This window comes from Camelus bactrianus, chromosome 21 (assembly GCF_048773025.1).
Source record: "Camelus bactrianus isolate YW-2024 breed Bactrian camel chromosome 21, ASM4877302v1, whole genome shotgun sequence".
Classification (NCBI taxonomy): Eukaryota; Metazoa; Chordata; class Mammalia; order Artiodactyla; family Camelidae; genus Camelus; species Camelus bactrianus.
In genome coordinates this window covers 25,605,986-25,624,843 of record NC_133559.1, presented here as the reverse complement: position 1 = coordinate 25,624,843, position 18,858 = coordinate 25,605,986, and the positions used below count along the sequence as shown (strand labels likewise).

Sequence of the window (18,858 nt, the reverse complement as noted above, 5' to 3'; positions counted from 1 at the left end):
CACACACAAACACTAAAAATGAGACACAAGTTGTTTCTTTGAACCTGTAGCCTGCCACTTACTAGGATCCCTAATTTTCTAACGTACAAATCAATACTTACGATGGACCATCAACATGGTAATACTTTTTATTATCATATTACCTGAGATGCCATTTTAAGTTCTTACTTTGAGTTAACATCTTCCTGTAACTCCAAACGTAACAATAATAGATAAAATAATTCAAGGGAAATTTAAACACAAAGAGCCAGGTTCAAAAACAAGAGTTGCATTTTTAAGGTATCAGAAACAGAATAAAAATGAAGTAACGAGTGGGACTAAAGCCACAGGCTTGCTAGGCCCTGCGTCCAGGCAGGCAGACGCTGCTGGGTGCTTAGAACTAAGTACCCCACATGAAGCACACCAGTCTGGTTATACAAGCAAGATAGCTGATAGGCAAGTCCTACAAAATTGGCATTGTTCATTGTAAATATTCAGTAATTCGTCTGTTTTAAGCAGCCTTTTAAAAAGCATCTTGTTTGAATGCCTCCTGTAAGTGTGCTAGAAGTCAGTTTCATAATTTCTCATTTGCCATGTAGTTTGGCCAGAGGGGGTTAATTTAAATGTGTCCTACTGTCTTCCTGCTTATAGCCACGAATTTCATTACATGATGTGGAGCTATAATTACTCACCAGACACATTACTGAACAGTGTCAACAAACATCATGCTTCTGGTAACTGAATCACCAAATTTATGAGTTTCATAGAGAAGGTAAGCAGTATGCAGAGCATTCCCCAGGCAAAACCTAGAGTGAATAGCTTTTAGAAGAATGTCAGCATGCTTACTGGAAACTAGAAAAATAAGTAACAAAAACTTTAGCAACTCCATTTGATTTGAAAAGTATACAGCAGCAATCCAAATAAACAGGAGCCACAACAGAAGATCTGGTACCATTTTTAACATTACTCTTGGTTTGTACAGAAAGAAAAAACAATTGTCTCCCTTTTTTTAAATTAAAAAATATCTCCCCCCCAAATCACTACATGTGCACTCTTGGTAATATTCTTTCTTCCTACAGAGTTGTCTTCAAACTTGATGCCTGAATTAGCAGAATTAATCAAAACAAAGAAGGAAAGGATCTTTCACAACAGCCATCAGTTCAGTGGGTTTTATTTAGTGGTGAAAGTGTGGGGCTGGATTACCAAGTGGTTAGCTTTCCCAGTTAGAAAAGAAACATCATGGAGAAGGTGTATATTTCTTCAATCATATTTCCACCATATTGCTTCCTGAGCGAGAGCATAAATTCCCAGAAAGCAAGAAAAGCCAAAGCACAGATGAATTCATCATTAATCCACTGTGGTTTCAAAACCATTAATGGTTGTTTTCACATGAGCAAGCGTCCCTTTGTATTATTAACTAATAATAACTATTATTTAATAAGAGTAGTTAGCATTTATATTGCATGTCTTCATACTCTGTGTTCTTTATTATATCTGATTCATGGATGTTCTTACACATAATTTTCAGGTAGGAAAGCTGATGTCTTATTTTCAATGTATCCTTAGAGGATGTGAAAAATTCCTAATAGGACTTTTTTAAAGAAGGACTCATGACCTAAATGGAAATAAATACCTAAAAATTAATTGTAGTTTTTAAAGACTATTTTGTTAACTACTAGCATCCTGAATAATCATAGGAAGATTAGAATTATGATATCTAATCTCTTATCCTCTTTTAATTATTTACATTTTTCCAGCTTTATCGAGGTATAATTATAATTAGCAGATAAAATTGTATATATTTCAGGTGTACAATATGATAATTTGATAAACTTGTACTGTGAAATGATCACCACAACCAAGTTAATTAACACATCCATCACCTAATTACCATTTTTGTGGTGAGAACAGTTAAGATTTACTCTCTTGGCAAATTTCAAGCATATAATACAGTATTATTAGCTATAGTCACCATACTGTTACAGTGCTCCCCAAAACTTACCTGTATTTGAAAATTTGTTCCTTTTGACCAACATCTATTATTATTTGCATTTCAATAAGTGGTGTTTGTCTTAAAAAGAATATAATGTTATTTTCCTAAGGGTACCTTTTTTGATATTCGTATCAGTTCCCAATTTGTTTTTAAGCTCATAATTTTTTACATAAACTTAACAGCCTTCACCATCATAACTCATTGCAGTATTTTACTCTTGCAATAATAACTATTAAATTAAATCATAGATCTTTAAACTTATCACATAAGATGACTTTCACTCCAAGTTATATTAGAAACTTCATTTATATATTTGAAAGTGAATATTCAGATTTGAAAGTGAATGTTCAGATTTAAAAAAAGTCAGAGTGACCTGCTTCGTTGAATTACTGTAGCTGTTCAGACATCATTTATTAAGAATCTATCTTTTCCCCATTGACTTGAAATACTTATCATTCATTTAACAAAGCTTCCCATGCAATTCAACATACCAACTTATCCTAGTTAAATATTTTTCTCAGAGATGCTACAGGGGCCCTCTGTGGCAACCCAAAGTTAGATGAAGTCAAAAGAACTTTAATTAGAATTTAATAGGAAGTTTGTAAAAAAAAAAAAAATATCCAAAAGTTTCACACAATCTTCTCTCAGAAGCATTCTAAGTAAACTTGTCCTCTTAACAGAGAGGAACCAAATCTAGTCCTATTACTAGCTTATTTTTAATAACAAAATTCATTGACCTAATTACATTTAATCTAATGTCAGCCTGACCATGCACAGAACTCCTTTTTCAGGGCTTCCTTTCTACAAACTTCCCACAACTTTCTGTATCCGTATTAGTTTGTCCCTTATTTTTCCCATCTAGAAACAACTAGCTCTAGGACCCAATCACTTCATTTTCCCTTAACAAAATGCAATTCCATTCTCACACTTCTTTTTTTATTACTCAAAACATATTTCATAATTTTCTACCGTATACTGAAATGTTTCCCCCATTATTTTTAGTAGCTTCAATTACACATCCAAATTGGAATCCTCAGTTCTTAAAAATCTCAATTTCTCAATTTCTAGTGAATGTTTTGGTATCTTATTTTGTTTGGGAATGCCCTATCTATTCAACTACTCAGTAAACTCCCATCATTTAACTTAACTCAGCACAACTCCAAAATTTCAAGTTTCCAAAAATCCGGAGAGATCATTTTTAAGCAGACATTCCCAAAGCACAATCATTCCCAAAGGGTTCATCCAAAAGCTCCCATCTCATTTGCTTTCAATTCACTTGTAAGAATTTACCAAGTTAATTTTTTTCTTTCTGCTGACAAACTCTGCAACAGAAACAACATGAACCTACTGACCTTCAGTAAACCTGCGAACAATAAGACATGTTCATATTGATTATACCAACAAGCTTAAGCTAGCTTAATACCAGTATTGAACACTTTCTAGATCACGTGAACCTGAATTTTGTTCTGCCTAGCTTCTTTCATACTTAGAAGTTATCTGTAAGCACTTACTCTTAAGTCAATTAACTAGAGCTCATTTACAAGTTAATTTTTTATGTAAAGACAGACAAAATCAGGGATCTCAATTTTCCAGCTAGAATTAAAAAAAAAATTTTTTTCCCCCTTGAGAGCCCAGGGAGATCATGTACATCTCAAATACACAGGAAGAGAAATGCAAATTTCTCCTCTAACTGCTCTTGCAAAACCCAAGCATCTGGCTATTTTCAGGATATTTTTTTTTCCAGTTCCCAAATATCTAGAAGACAATAACATATATACCATTCACTCACATTTGCATGCCTCACTTTCAGCAGAACCAGGAGGAGAGAACAGGGTTTGGACCCAGCCACGGAGATTTTCACACACACATCTCCCAAAATAAAAGCCAAACTGCAAAATATAATAGCAGGGCCATTAGGGGCCACTGTTGTCCAGATCTCAGGGAGTACTGAGTCCACACAGTGTTACAATAAAAGATATCACTTTCTTTCCTTTATGGGAGTATAACTGAAGATCTCTTGCAAAATATACCCTAGGGAGACGAGACTACGATGAACTGAGCTCTGATCATCCATAATTGATTATTCATGGCTGATGTTATCAAGTATCAAGCAAATGACAATCCAAAATGGTCTCTCAGGGTCACAGTTTCCTAGCTCCAAAAGGCAGATTCCCAACCAAAGCCCCATGAAGCCGACGCAACAGGGAAGGATGCCCTGGGTTGTCATACTAGGAGCCCTGTTACTCATCAAAGACGTCTCAACCTGCAAGCGAAAGTGCTGATACACACACGTGCAAACAGCAAGTGTGGTCCCACAAAGCAAAGGTCAGATGAGGTGTAGCCCAAAAATTTCACCTCTACTTCCAGACGGAGGCTTCCAGAGTGGCCTGGCTCCCGAAAGAGAATAGACCCAGAGTGGCTCCCAATGAGCCCAGAGCAGCTCACTTCCCGGAAGGAAACGAGGCCAGGTGGAGCTGGTAGAATTTTCCCTTCCTGCACAAGCTGGAATGGTTCACCCCAAAATGACACACACAAAACCACAACCAACAAATAAGCTACAGTTGCACAGACAGAGAATCAGAGGGTGTAGCCTAAAAATTCTATTTCTACTTCCAGACTGAGGCCTCCAAAAAGACTGGCCCAGCTCTGGGAAAAGAACAGACCCAGAGCGGCTTGCAACGAGCCCAGAGCGACTCACTTTCCGCAGTAATAAGCCTAGATGAAGTGGAGAGAATTGCCAGCCTGCACAAGCTGGAGCAACTTACCTCCAGGCAACAGTGAATGTGGACTGTAGCTCAGCTCCAAACTGCCTCGTGCGGTGGGGTGGCTGGTGCCTGTCACGGAGAATCCCTCCTGGTTCCCTAGAGCAAAGGGAACCTCCGGCAGCTGCTGGGAAGTGGCTGCCCCTGGCCAGGGTTGACCCACCACGGACACAGACTCCTAGGCTGGCTTCACCAAAATTATTACCCAATACAAACTCACGTGCCTGAGGCACAGTGAAGCCAAACAAACCAAAATGACGGTATTTTGAGCAGAGGAAGGTTTATTGCAGGGCTGAGCAAGAATAGGTGCTCGTGCCCCAAAAACCTCAAACTCCCTGAAGGGTTTCAGCTGTGCCTAATTCTCTGATTGGTTGATGGTGCTCAATCCTTAGGCACCAGAAGGTCTGCAGGCTATCGGCTCATGATCATCAAGTAGTTAACTTCTTCCACTTGGTGGTAGTTTTTAACCATCTGAAAAACTCCAAATATCATCGCTCCAACCTAGAGTGTCACAGAGAGATATAGATGTGTTGGTTTTGTTCAGGAAAAGGGAGCCATTACTTCCAGGGGTGGCAAAGGAGTAAATCATTGAATCATAGAAAAGGTTTGAAGGACACAGGTAAAATTGGGGCTGGTGGAGAAGAGTATGTGTATGTGGAGTCAAAGTTGTAATTGAAAAGTCACTCCAGGTGGGAACAAGAGAGAAAAGTCATTCCAGGTTTTGTTTGTTTTTACTTTTTTTTTTTTTTTTTTTGATGAGGGAGATATTTTCAGAGCTCTAATACACAGGCATTTGTGTCAAATCCCAGTGGGTTCATAGACCTCATGTCCATTCAGACAGATCAGTTTGGTTGAGGTCCCTGCAGAGAGGCTGGTGATGCTGGTGTGCACCTGGTTTGCTCTCCTTCCCGCCCTCCTCCCTCCCCTCTCTGTGGCCAGTGGTCCAGCAGCTGTGGCACTCTGGGGACCGTGAGGGGACGGGCAGCTGCTCAGTGGAGCAGGCCCAGTGCAGTGAGTTCTGCTGCTCAGAAGGCTACCAAGGCTTCTGCCTGGGAACCCGTGAATGGTCTGCCCAAGGCCTCCCCATCCATCCGATTGGCTGGTGCAGCCTAGGACCTGAGTGTGCTGACAGCCAGGAAGGAAGGAGGTCGGGTCACGGAGCTGCTCACCCACTCACTGAGCCTTGTACCTCCCTCCCAGCTGCTTCATTCTCCCCGCTATCCAAATCTCCTTTTCATCTTAGGATCATCCCAAGTCATCTGAGAGTGGCTGCCTGAGCCACGTCACAAATCTCTTAAGATGTTGCCTGCCTGACCAGGCCTCCCCTGACCTTTCCTTCAGGATAGGCTGTAAAGCTACATTCCAACCCTTTTATCTTTGGAGCTTCCTTGCCATCAGTTTTTGCCTAGAGATTTCATCGTGGCAGAAGGGAAGTGATGATCCTGCATCAGCCTGCCTTCTTCCAGATTTACTGAGCCCCATCCCCAGAAGGATGAGTTTATCTGACAACTTTAATACAAAAATAAATCAAACACAGCTGTTAAAAGTAATTCTAACATGAGTGGTTATGGAGTTTCTGTTTGGGGTGATAAAAAAGCACGGGAAACAGTGGTGATGGCTGCACAACATGTGAATGTAACTAGTCACTGAATCGTACACCTCGACATGGTTAGAATTGTAAATTTTACGTACAATTACAGATATTTTACCACCACAAAGATTTTTTTAATTTGTCAAATATGCACCTATGTTGCTTGACACTGTTTTCCCTTCTAGTCTGCCTGTTGGCCTTGGGGGGAGAAAACCATACGTGCAGCATGGAAGCCCCTGGGCCTTCGGTGGGTGCCCTACGGCAGCCATGACCCAGCCCCAGAGCTGGGAGGATCTGAGTGCGGTAGCATCTTAAGAGACTCAGCCGCCCAGGTCGCTGCCCTGAGACCACGCGGCACCCTTTCCAGTTAAGGGGTCAGAGCGGGGGCCTCAGCAAGCTTCCCCCAGGGCTCTGCTCACAGCCAGAGCCAGGCATGTGTGTACCTGTGCATGAATTCCTGGAGGGACCTCAGCTATTCTCAGCCAGTTTTGGTATAATTTAACTGAGGAAAAAAAAAAAGTTTTGAAATGTAGAGTCACCAAGTCAAAATAATATAACAAGGCATATGTGGAAAAGCTTTGTTTCTGCCGTCACCCTGACTCCCTCCCATTGGGAAGCCATTTTTATTTGTTTTTTATGGATCCTCCCCATGGCCAATATTTTATATTACCACTTTTTCTCCCTCATGTAAAATTCTCAAGTCTTCATTTTTTCCTCATTTGATTTCCTCCTCATTCACTGTCACCAGCTCAAGACTCCTCCTCAGATGGGGGTACTGGGGGCCACATGGGGTGGGAGAGAGGCAAAGGCAAGAGGCAGGTGAGGGGTCTGGTGAGACCCTCGGTTTCTAGGCAGGAGCCTGGGGTTCGGGGTCTTCTGATAATCCGTAGCCCTTTGGTGGGGCCCTAAATGTTTGCGGAAAGAATTCAGAGAATGTTGTGAGGAGGGCCAGGCCTCTGCTATAACTTCAGGATGTTTAAATTAGACCCAGAACACAAGTTTTCTCAGGAGAGTGATCTTTTGTTGCAAATAAGGATGTGACTCCCAATGGGTAGAAAACCCCTGGCCCAAGGCAAAACCCAATTCAGGTGGATGTATAGCTATCGGGATGGGCTGGAGAAGAGAGAGACCTGGCTTGCACCTGCAGGCCAGCGCTGGAGCCTCATGCTCCTCCAGGGGCTCAGGTGCCTGTGGCCAGGGCTGGATGACCTGGGTCTTCTGTGCCGACCTGGAAGGTGATCTCAGATGGCCAGTGTGATCCAGCCTCTGGATGCTTACCCCTGTGAAGACTGGAACTGTCCTGCCCACGGGGTGGAGTCGGCCTGGGAGCCAGGGAGCTGGGGTAGAGGCTCCCTGCAACTTCTATTGGGTGGGGTCACCTGGTGACAGAATAGAGAGGAAGGTGGGAAGCCAAGTGCTTCCCTGGAGGCCTGGGCAAACTGTCCCCCAGAGACCAGCCACCCTGGAGAAGGACGTCCCAGGGAAGCAGGCTCACCTGGGGTTGTGGGGGACAGTCTGCTGGAGAGAGGAGTGACTTCTGCCATGATTAGGGCAAGAGCCCCAGGTGGGTGCTCATCTCCTAAACTTCAGGAAGAGTTCATGGCTGCCCAACAAATGGGCTACAAAGCAGAAAATATTCTTAAGGATATTCATGGTTGAGGGGGAGAAGGGTATAGCTCAAGTAGTAAAGCAAGTGCTTAGCATGCATGAGATCCTGGGTTGAATCCCCAGTACCGTCATTAAATAAATTTTTTTGAAAAGACAAAAAATGAAAAAAAAAAGGATATTCATGGTAAGTGTGTTTATCTCTAATGTATTTGAATTTGTTCTCTGGACAACACTTGGAGAATGTTGAGATTTTCACAGCCTGCACGCGGCTGCTTTTGATGATCTTGCCTTTTAGAGATTAAAAGATAGAGGTGCCATCCTCCACCCGCTCTCATCCTCCATCCAGGACCCCGCCCCGCCTCAGGAGTCCTGCCTTAGGAAGAGTTCCAGAGACCCCTCCCTGCGGACTGAGTTGTGGCCTCCTTGGCTATACTGTTATAGTGGGTTTAACAATACTGGTTAACGGGAGGGGGCCTCTCCCTTCAGCTGGGCCCTGTGTGTGGGAGAAGTTGAGAGGACTTTGTGAGGAGGGCCAGGCCTCTGTCTAACCTTGAGTTGTTTAGTTAGATCCAGAACAGAACTCAAAGTGTCAACATCATACTTACAGGTTCTATTTCCTCCCATCTAAATAGTAGCCTGTTAGCCCCTTAAGCAAAGGGAAAAGGGGGGAAGGCAGAGGTACCCCGAGCTGGCCTGATGAAGCCCTTTCCCACTCACACCCCCCAGCAAGACGCAGATGAGAGATGAAGGCAGGCGGTGCAGGAGGTCTGTAGGTGACGCTTGGTGGCTGCCCAGATCTGTCCGGCCATCCCTCCTCCAAGGGTGCATGTGGAGCGGGGCCATGGGAATTGTATGTCCGAATACTCTCGCGCTCATTTGTACAGTTTGCTGTGGCAAACGCAAGGCCAAAATGCAGTCCTAGGTTGATGGGACACTTGGTCCCTCAGAGAGTCACGAGCAGTTATAATGGGGAGGGAGGTTCCAGATGCAGGGAGAGGCAGTAAATGGGTGGAGTAATGGGCTGCAAAGGGCGGGGAGAGGTTCTTGCTTCTGCTTTTTCTCGTTGCTGTGCTGTTCAAGAGCCCAGCCTTAGATACTGGTGGTTTGGGCCTCTTACCCCGGAAATTATCAGTGGCCTCTGAGCAGCACTTTTAAACTTGAGTGTAGAAAATGGGATGCAAAAGGTTTTTTTTTTTTTTTTTTTTTTTTGTAGGGGCGACGGTGGTAATTAGGTTTACTTATTTATTATTTAATGTAGGTGCTGGGGCTTGAACGCAGGACCTCACGCTGCTAAGCATGTGCTCTACCACTAAGCTATACCCACAGGATGCAAAGTTTTTATCATGGAAGAAGCTTCTCTCTGAAGTCCATGCAGAAACCCCAGGGACAGCATAACGATCTGGAGATCTGGGATGGCAAGGCGCAGTTTATGGGGTTGATGGTGTCCAGGGCACTGTGTAAGTCAGAGGCCCATGGGTGGCGGGCCTATGATCCTGACCAGGGCTCCGGCTCTCCCCTCCCTGCCCCCGTGGGCCTAGACGGTGCAGTGAGACCTGTGGCCCAGGCTCAGGCTGGAGGACTGGCTCTGGCGCTCCAAGGGAGAAGAGTGGAGGTGGAGGACATGGCTTAAGGCTGCTGCGGGTGCCCTCAGGAGAGATTGGCCTCAGGGTTTTGTTCCAGCGGCGGACAACTGGTGACAGGGCTGCAGCCGCCTGCCCCCTGCCGGGGGTGGAGCTGTGCCCGGTGCTGCTACAGGAAGTTCTGCTGGGGCAGCGCCCTGGGCTTCGGGCGTCCGGGGGCCCGCTACACAGCCGGCTGTGGTCGGGGCTGGACGCGGCCCTGGGACAGGGACACAGTGTCCCTCTCACACACGCAGAGAGCGTGCTGTCCGCCCGCATCCCCTCCAATCCTCCCTTTGTCCCGGTTCTCGGGGCATCGCTCCACACTTCTCCCCTTCCTAACATTTCTGCTGGGGTCTCAGCTGACGATGTGGTCCCCAAACTTTCTTCTCTTCCCTCCTCAGCTTGTTAGGGTCTCTGCAGGCTTCACTGTGGGGGATTGAACCGGACTGGGCGTGGGGACCCCAGGGGCCGGGACAGTGGGGGGGGGGCAGGCTGCTCCCCATCATTGCAGGGCTCCTTCCACCTCAGGGGGCAGCAGCTGCTACATGTCAGTTCCCTTCCCTGACAAAGGACACAGCCTGCCTGCTATGTGAGCTCTGACTGAGGCCGCGGGGGGCGGAGGGGGTTTGTCAGCGAGGAAGCCGGAGGGGAGAGGAGTCCGGAGGACCTCGGTGTTGGACATGGATGTTCTGGGCAATGAACGGGAGCGTTCACTCCCAAACCCACACCCAGCCGCCCCTTCCCCAGCTAGAGAACGGAGGGCCCCTCGGGATTTCTATTTCAAATTCCTCCTTTATTTTGACATTGACTTGGTTGTGACTCCAAGTTATCAAAGATGCGGGACGAGAAGTCTGTAGCGGGCGCCGTGCAGCCGAGGTGGAGAGAAACGGTGGAGAGAACCGGACGCTCCCAGCCTCTCCTCTTCCTGTTGAGGGTGCAGGTTGGAAAGTGTCCAAGTGGTGTCCCAGGGCACAGACTCCGCGGCCAAAAAGCACAGTGTGGCTGAGTGGGGGGAGCTTCCTCTTCCACAGACGAGGCCCTCGCAGCGCCAGGGAGGTGGGGGTGGGGTGGGGGCATCTTGAGCCTGTGCCCTGAGCAATGTGGGGCGGCGGGGGGACAGCCGCGGCCCACCATCTCTCCAACGCCCCAAACCCAGATTCGGATTTGTGGGTTGATTTAGGCTGGGAAAGCTAGAAGAGGCGATGGGATTACACATAAGAGGAGACGGGATTACACAAGATGCTTTTCACTCAGGGACCCAACAGATTAGGGCCAAGGAGCAGGGGAGAGGTGACGGGGTCCTCCTGATTTCTCCAAAGGCAGGATGTACTATAATTTTGGGGTGAGGAGGGACAGCCTCTGCTGGGGTGGTTTGGCTGTGGAATTCCAGGGCAGCAGGGCACTGGGGCTGGTTCTCAGGAAGCAGTGAGGGCAGCCAGGCCCAGCAACTCGTGTTAAGGGGGTGTGCTTGGTCCAGGAAGGGCTGGCGGTGGGATGGGGCATGTTGAGGCTGCTGTCCTGAGCCGGTCCCTCCCGGCTTTGAGATAGAGCTCATAACCCCCACCTAGAGCTGCCTCCCGAGAGAAGAGAAATGTTATTACCATTCGAGGTCACTCAGTAGGAGAGTCAAACATGTTTGCTTTTCACTGAGAATTAAAATTGTTTTGCTTGCTCATCCTGTATTTTACTGTGGTCCTTCATCCGTCAGCATGCATCCCTGCACCCAGGGTCAGGCAGCTGGCAGGTGCAGCCCTTGCCAGGATTAGGACAAGAGAGAGTGGTCTGGCTGGCAGAACTTTTCGGGGTGTCTTGGCTTTGTGGAGCACTAAACGGCCCTTAGAGTTTATCTGGGCAAATCTTATTTCCATGGAGAAAACAGGGTCACAGAGGAGGTAAGTGACTGGTCCTAGAGCTAATGAGTGACCGAAGTGTGACTGGACCCCAGGTCCTCTGATTCTCAACCCAGTGAGCCTCGATTATAGATCGAGATGCGAGGTGACAAGGGCCCAGAGTGATGCAAAAGGCCTGGTGAATTCTCTTCCTCCTCCCCCTCCCCCGGCCACACCCTGCTTTCCTCAAATGCAAAATCAAGATTTCAGCGGAGGGGCCAGCTCCCTTCTGGCCCCACGCTCGGCAGCATTCAGTGACTCAGGAGAGCCTTAGAAGGCGGGCAGCCCCCTTACTGCAGAGGCAACTGGAAAACTCACCAGATGCATTTACTCAAACAGCACGAGGCCACAGCTGAGCTGTAAGTGGGAGTTGGACTTGGGGCTTGAGTGACACAGCAATAAAGAGGCCCTCGTCAGAGGCTGGGGGGTGGGGCAGCGGAGGGAGGGCAAGCGTGGACTCTTGATTGCTAAGTCAGGTCCCTCCCAATCAGCACAAAGGCTGCTGTCCCTGCTGGAATGAAGGGGTCCTGCGCTACGGCCTCACGGCTGGCTGCCCAAGTAGAACACCAGGTGTCTGGAGGGGCTTACGTGGCTTCAGCGCCGCAGCATCGTCCCACGGGAGCCTCCGCGGGCTCCTCCTGTGCCAGCCAGCTGGTCGCTGTGCAGACTGGCTGCCACTTTAACCGCCGTTTGCTCGCGCTGCCTGGAGTCTGATTTTTCTTTCTAGCTGGTACATCAGAGACCCTTCCACTCTGCGGCTCCCAAAGATGGCAAAGCCCCGGTGTGTGCTGGTGGGGACAGGCGCGTGTGTGCACACCTGGGGACACACACGTCCTCACAGGGCTGCGTCCACGCCCAGCGCTCAGCCTGGTGGACCAGGGCCCCAGAGACCACCAGCAAGATCGCCCTCACTAAGCTGCTCCAACTCTAGCAACTAAACTTGGAAAAGGTTCTCCAGCAGGTGCAGCAGTCTCCCGAGGCCAAGAAAGAGGATTTGTGGGGAGACAAGGTGAGATAGTCACCTTTGGGGTGCATTTGCCGCAAATAACCTCATGCCATGGCCTTTAAAGTCCTGTCACCATGTTCCACGAGGAAGGGGGCAGTTACAGATGGGTGTGTTCAGGAAGGAACATCCAAGTTGGAACAGCGACAGGGGCTGCCGTCTCTTTGATAGCCAAAGTACAAAACTAGATTGTGAACTAGCTCTTGGATTTGTTTTAGCAAGCAAGTCCCGAAGAGGTCCCTTTCACCCCCGCCTCTCCCTTCTCAAGTTCTGCAGTGCCTGAGTTCTCGCCTCTCCCCTCGCCCTTTGCCCCACCGGCTCCTTTCCTCCCGCAAGGACTCCGGAAGCCTCAGGAGCCTTTGCTTAGCTCTGCCTGGTGTTCCTCTTTTCACAGTCCAGCAAAGCCAGGGGACGGAGGGGAGTGAGAGAGGAGTGGCGGTGCTGGCACTGGCCACAAGAATGTCCCAGCAGAGAAACTGGCCAAGCTGCCACCCTGACCTGTCAGGCCCCCACCTCTGGGCCGGGGGGCCAGGCCCTGCCCTGGTTCTTGACGGCCTTAACAGCTTGAATCCAGGTGAGCCTTCCACAGAGGGGCAAGGGAAGCCAGAAACACTGAGACGGTCCTCGTGGGCGGTGGAGGGTTCTTCCGCTGCCCCCAGTGCTCCCGTGGGGCAGCAGCCCTGGTGTGCGTTGTGGGGGATCGGGGTGAAAGGGGTTACACGTCTGTACTAATAGCCCTTGGATTGGTGAAGGCCTCACGCCCGGAGCCTGGCCACGTCACCGGGTAACTCTGGGGCGCTGCCACTTTGAGGGATGGGGGTCCCCCCTCTTTGTAGTACATGGGAGCAAAGGAGAGCCTCTCGCCTCCGCCCCCATTGGGCACCATGTCGGCCGTCCGTATGTAGAAGGGGGAGCTGTACGGGGGGGAGCAGGTGGCGCAGCGGCTGGCGGCCACCCCGCACGGCTGGCCGCAGGGCTCGCTGGTGAGAGGCGCCAGGCTGCCTCGGCCGTCCAGGGCTTGGGAGCTGCAGGCATTGCAGGTGGGGCCTCTGGGGTGCGCGCACAGGTCATGCTCCTCCTCCTCCGCCTCCTCCTCCTCGTCGGCATCCTCCGCTCCGCTCTTCTTGCAGCAGTAATACTGAGGGGAGAGGGGGGCGAGATGCCTATGGGCTGAGTGCTCCCCTCGGGGGGCGCACAGGCAGCCGTGCCCCTGCTCCACTGAGGACCCTGTGCTGCGCACTGGGCTGGTGCTGGGGAGAAAACCCCAGCCTGGCAAGACCAGCACTTGCCCTCTTCCTTCCCATTACTTCCTAGTACGTGAACTCCAGGCCGGGGTTGAGGGAGGCAGGGAGGCAGAGAGGGAGGGACACAAAACCAAGCTGAGGACAGGCTGGGAGTGCTGGGGGCTGCATTCAGAGTCTCTCCGGAATGATGTCCTTCCCACCACTCCTGAAATCTCCAACGTGCAGGAGACATGACACAGTGACCCAGTATTTTCCCAGCTCATCCCCTTTGGGTGCCCGAAGTGTGCAGGGGGTGAGGGATACATAACTCCCTGCTGACCCCCCCAACTCCTAGCCCCCTTGACTCACACCTCCCACATTCCATGGCCTTGGGGTTTGTCACCCCCTCAGTGGGCCTCCAGGTTCTGCCCCCACGATGGGGAGGTGGTTTGCTGGTGGCCTCTGGCCGCAGGCCCAGGGGACTGACCTGGAGCCTACAGTAGCAGAGGACAGCGATGATGCAGAGGAGGATGACCGTAGCTAGGATTCCGCCAGTGATCACAACCGTTCCCGCTGTCATCCGCCCGATGCTCCATCAAACTGCAAAGACGTGTGCGAACAGGTGAGGGGCAGCTGCGGCTGCCACCTTGGGCACGGGGCCGGGAGCCCTCCTGGAACTTTCTCAGCTGGAGGCACGGGGAACTTGAGAGCAGGGAGAGCCCTGGGCACTGGGACACCAGGGGATTCCTGAGGACAGAGCAGTTGGGCCAGCCTAACCTGCGGGGCTTACAGCTGCGGGAGGTGGAGAGCAAACTGAACTTGTAATTCTGTCCCCTGTTTCTGTCCAGTTTCAAAGGTTCTTGCTGTCATTTCTGCTTAAATTCCCTTCTCCCTCTCCTCCCCCTCTCCTCGTATCATGCTTAGCCCCGGCCCCCTTCCCCACACCCCATGGCGCCAAGACACAGAGAAAATAACTTCTGTTTACTGAGGGCTTAGTCTGTGTGAGGCACTGTGCTAAGCCCTCCCCTGGTCATCTCAGTTAATCTTCAAAATAACCTTTGGAAATAGTTACCAATGAGCTCTATTTCACTCATGATGAACTGAGGCTTGGATAGATGTGGTTGAGATTCCACCCAGCCTGGTTCCCCACAAAGGCCATGCTTTTCATCACCAACCTCCAGGGCACAAACACCAATGGTCCCTGAGCCCTTGACCCAGGTGGAAGGGCCAGGGTCTGCACCTCAGAAGTTCACCTGGTTCTGCCCTGGCTCCAACCCATACTCCTTTTGCAGGGCATCTCTCCTCTCTTTCCAAGTCTGGTGGACAACAAGGGCAGGGCGAGCTTAGGGGGAGCTGCAGGTGCATTCTGGCTCCTGGACGGGTCCTGCTAATGGGGGCTAACAGGGCAGGGGCACGCTCTGGATGTGAGACTGTCTGATGGCCAGCTCCCCTTTCAGGTCACTGAACAGGTATTCTTGAACCCCCAGGCACACAGGGACCAAGGCTGCCTCTGCCAAAGGAGCAGGAGGTTGGGAGGAGACTTGGCATCTTGAGGACGGAAGAATGACTGTGAGCACTTACATTCATAAAGGGAACGGTGACCTGCAAGACAACAAAAGGGACGGAGATGTTGGAAGCAGAGTGTTAGGCCCTGTAGAAGGCGTCAGGGTTAGACTGGTCCCTGAGCTCCACCTCACCTCATCTTACACTCTCACCACCTGCTCTAGCATCAATCAGCCTGTAAGTCCCAAATCTGAGTCTCCAGCTGCTAGTCGTCAGACCTGTCACTTGGATGCTCCAGACTGGCACCTCGAACTCAGTTATTACAGGCTAAGCCATCACCCTCTCTCCAGATGGGCTCCCCTACCTCCAACCCCTGTTAGTGGTTCCACCAGAACAGCCAGGAAGGGGTTTGCAGGTTGTCCGTTATTCAAAGGGCAAGTGGGGGCTGGAACACAGGGTGCTCAGGAAGCCATGTGCCCCACTGTGCTCACCTGGGGAAGGGGCACCTCCTCTTCACCCAAGGACACCACGTGCTCCTCACCATTGTGCTCCCACAGCCTTGCGCGCACCTGGCACTGCTTTGAACTCACTCAGAAGTGCTCGCAGTATGAGCAGCACCTGGGAGCTGGTTAGAAACATAGCATCTCAGGCCCCGCCACAGGCCTGATGAGTCAGAATGTGCATTTTTAACCAGGTCTCAGGGGATTGATCTGCGTCTTAGAGTTTGGCAAGGCTCTGGCATCTTCCCCTAGCAGCCTAGACTTTGTCCTCAAATTCTTCTTTGGCCTCCCCCATTCTTTTCCACACCAATGAAGGCTGTGCATGGCGCACCTGCACTGGTGCAATGCTTTCCTAACTGACCTCGCAGGTTTTGTCTCTGTAGAGCCCACAGTTAGCCCTTCCTCATGCCCCTGCACCCCTCTTACCCCAGAGCCTTCCTGGCACCACACTGCCTGCAGGACACATTTATCTGGGCGCAACTTTTAGATGGAGCTTCAGAAGCTTTGCCCGCCCCCACTTCCCTGCAGGCGCACACTGATCTATCTTTCCTTCCTCACTGCCCACTGTCCTTCCTACATGGATCCTCTGCCCACCAGGCAGTCCCAATTCTTAAGAAGCTCATAGCCTAGTGATGAAAAGACACTTAACATACACTATGAACCAGAGATGCACAGACCAGGGGCTGTGGGAACACAGAGGAGGGGGCAGCTAACAACTCAGGGGAAAGTTCCATAGAATGTGTTGTGTTTGAGCTGAATCCTAAAAGCTGAGTTGGGGGGGGTTGTCCAGGAGACCTGATGGAGAGGGCAGAATGAAGAGTCCAGGGGTGTGGAACACAGGGGTTCCAGGAACTAACTGTCTGGACTCTGGAAAGGCCGGGGTAGGCACGCAGCTGGAGAGGTGGTAAGGCAGGCTAGGAACTAGGGGGTAACTCACTTGGAGACACTGGGGGCTCCTGAAGGGTTTCAGGACGGGAGGGCGTGATCTCTCTTTCTCCATCTATTTAAATCCTGCCCACCCTTCCAGTCCTTTGGGATCAGGAGTTGTGTCTTATATTGTGTCCTATCCCCCTGCAGTGTTACACACAGTGCCTGGCACACAGCGGGCACTTAATAAAAGTTTGGTAATCATCTCACCGTACAGTGTTTCTTTCACTGGCCTGGTAGTTATGATGCTGATCTACCACCAGGGGGCAGCAAGTTGTACCGCTCAGCTCACATCCTGTCTGCGGACTTGAGCAACATCCTTCAAGACCAATTTGACTTTGCCCAGATGCCTGGTGAGCCATGCTTTAGAGATTCCCTGGGGCATTTCAGGGAGAGGGGTAGGTGAACCTCAGCCTTGGGAGGACTTAACATACCTTCAGAACAACACCCCCCACCCTCCCCTGCTTCCCCTGCATGCTCACCCCCGAGAGCTGCTTAAGAGACAGAGAGGCCCAGGGGCCTGAAGTTGGGGGAGGCAGCAGTGCCCCACTCTCCTGAAAGTCTTGGCCTAGTCCCCTGGGATGTGCCCAGGCTGCTTTAGGAAACAGGGAATTACGAAGCCATATTCGAACTGTGCCCTCCCTTCTCTGCCCTGGTGCCTGGCTTCCTTCTTTCAGTCACAGGAAGGTTGTACAGCAGAAGCGGCCTGGAAATGGGGCGCAGGGCCGTGCGGGCTGGGCCACGGGTCTGAAGGCCCATTCGAGGCCCAGCTGTGCCACTTAGCAGACACCTCATCTTGGAAACTGATCTTCTTTCTCATTTGTAAAAGAGAGATTGCTGAAACACTCAGCTTGCAAGTATGATTGTGAGGGAACAGACTCATGTATGCAAGGGCCCCTTGTAAACTCTAAGATATCCTTCAGACATGGTTATTTGTGGGGAAAAAGGAAAGCCCAGACATTTTGTGGGTCTGTAAGTCTGGCCTTACAGTCATAAACCAAGAGGGCACATGTCAAGTGCATGTGGTGAGCCGGCCAGGCCCCAGCCAGCTTCCCTGAGGGCCCAGTCCTCAAGGTGCAATTTAGCACTGACGCTGCCACACGGAGTGGCCCTGTGATTTCAGGTGGGCTCATTTTCTCTTTGCAACTAGATGCAAATGGTCATGATAACTCACTGCGTCTACAGAGCATTCATTCATTCTGCAGTTTACAACGTGTTTGCATTTCTGGCCCCTTTTATGATGCACAGGCTCTAAGATGGCCCCAAATGAGCTTGTCCCCTGGCAGTCATGCCTTGTGAACTCCGCTCCCCTCGAGGGCGGGTGCCACCTCTGACTGGCTTCTAACTAACAGAATACAGCCAAGGGGATGGGATGTCACTGCTGTGAGAAGACTGCATGAGTTTCTGACTTCCCTCGTGCTAACCAGCTCTCTGCCTTGCTGGTTTTGGTGCAGCGAGTCGCCATGTCGAGGAGGCCCACGTGGCGAGGAGCTGAGGGTGGCCTCTGGCCCTCAGTCCAATGGCCAGGGAACAGAACAATCACAGAATTGAAAGCCCAAGCAGACCCTTCCCCAGCTGAGATTGTGACCCCAGCAGACACCTTGAATGCAGCCTCACGACAGACCCTGAAGCAGTGGCCCCAGCTGGCCGTGCCTGGACTCCCGACTCACAGAAACCGTGAGATAATCAGTGTGTGTTGTTTCAAGCTACTAAGTCTGTGGTGGTTTGTTATGCAGCAAAAGATAACTAATACGTCTCCTCGGAACCATACAAAATCCCCCCACACAGGAGGGAAAGCCAGGCTTTTAAGTGATTTACGTCAGGTCACACAATGGCGAGTGTCTGAGTCAGGACTCAAGGGCCAGTGCCGTGGAGTTCCTGTCATACAATTTGCCTGATTAAATTCCCGAGGACTTGAGAACAAGTTCCCTCCCAGGGCCTGCATCACGGGTCTGGACAGAACAGGTTCAGTGGGGACCAACTCAGGGGCAGAGGGCAGCCAAAGAGGACAAACCTGTTGCCAGCGGCAACCCCCAGGGCCTGCCCTCTGTGACCAGGACTTTCTGGAGGTCCCCCTCCACCAACACCTCTCTCCACTGGGGGTCCAGGCAGCTTCTCCGGAGGGGGAGCGGGGGGCCTGGGCCTCACACTTACGTGAAACAGCTGGAGCAGCGATGGCCCGGTCACGCAGGCTGTGCCTGGGCAGACAGCAGCTGGGGGTGCGTCATGGCCAAGGGCATGAGTCCCTGCCAGAGAAG

The 18,858-nt window shown here is 50.4% G+C and overlaps 1 protein-coding gene and 1 long non-coding RNA gene across 2 annotated transcripts; one reads left to right on the top strand and one right to left on the bottom strand.

Moving 5' to 3' along the window:
- Positions 1–10,312: 10,312 nt before the first annotated feature.
- LOC105068923 (protein FAM163A) lies at positions 10,313–14,264 on the bottom strand. The gene is made up of 2 exons (XM_045516621.2): positions 14,158–14,264; positions 10,313–13,585 (listed from the first exon to the last, which is right to left on the bottom strand). Exons 1-2 carry the CDS (start codon positions 14,248–14,250, stop codon positions 13,163–13,165), a joined length of 516 nt encoding a protein of 171 aa, XP_045372577.1. The 5' UTR covers positions 14,251–14,264; the 3' UTR covers positions 10,313–13,162.
- LOC141574390 (uncharacterized) lies at positions 12,882–16,804 on the top strand. Its single transcript, XR_012501409.1, has 3 exons — positions 12,882–13,021; positions 14,082–14,292; positions 15,158–16,804. It is a non-coding gene; the product is annotated as an uncharacterized LOC141574390 (long non-coding RNA).
- The last annotated feature ends 2,054 nt before the right edge of the window (positions 16,805–18,858 follow it).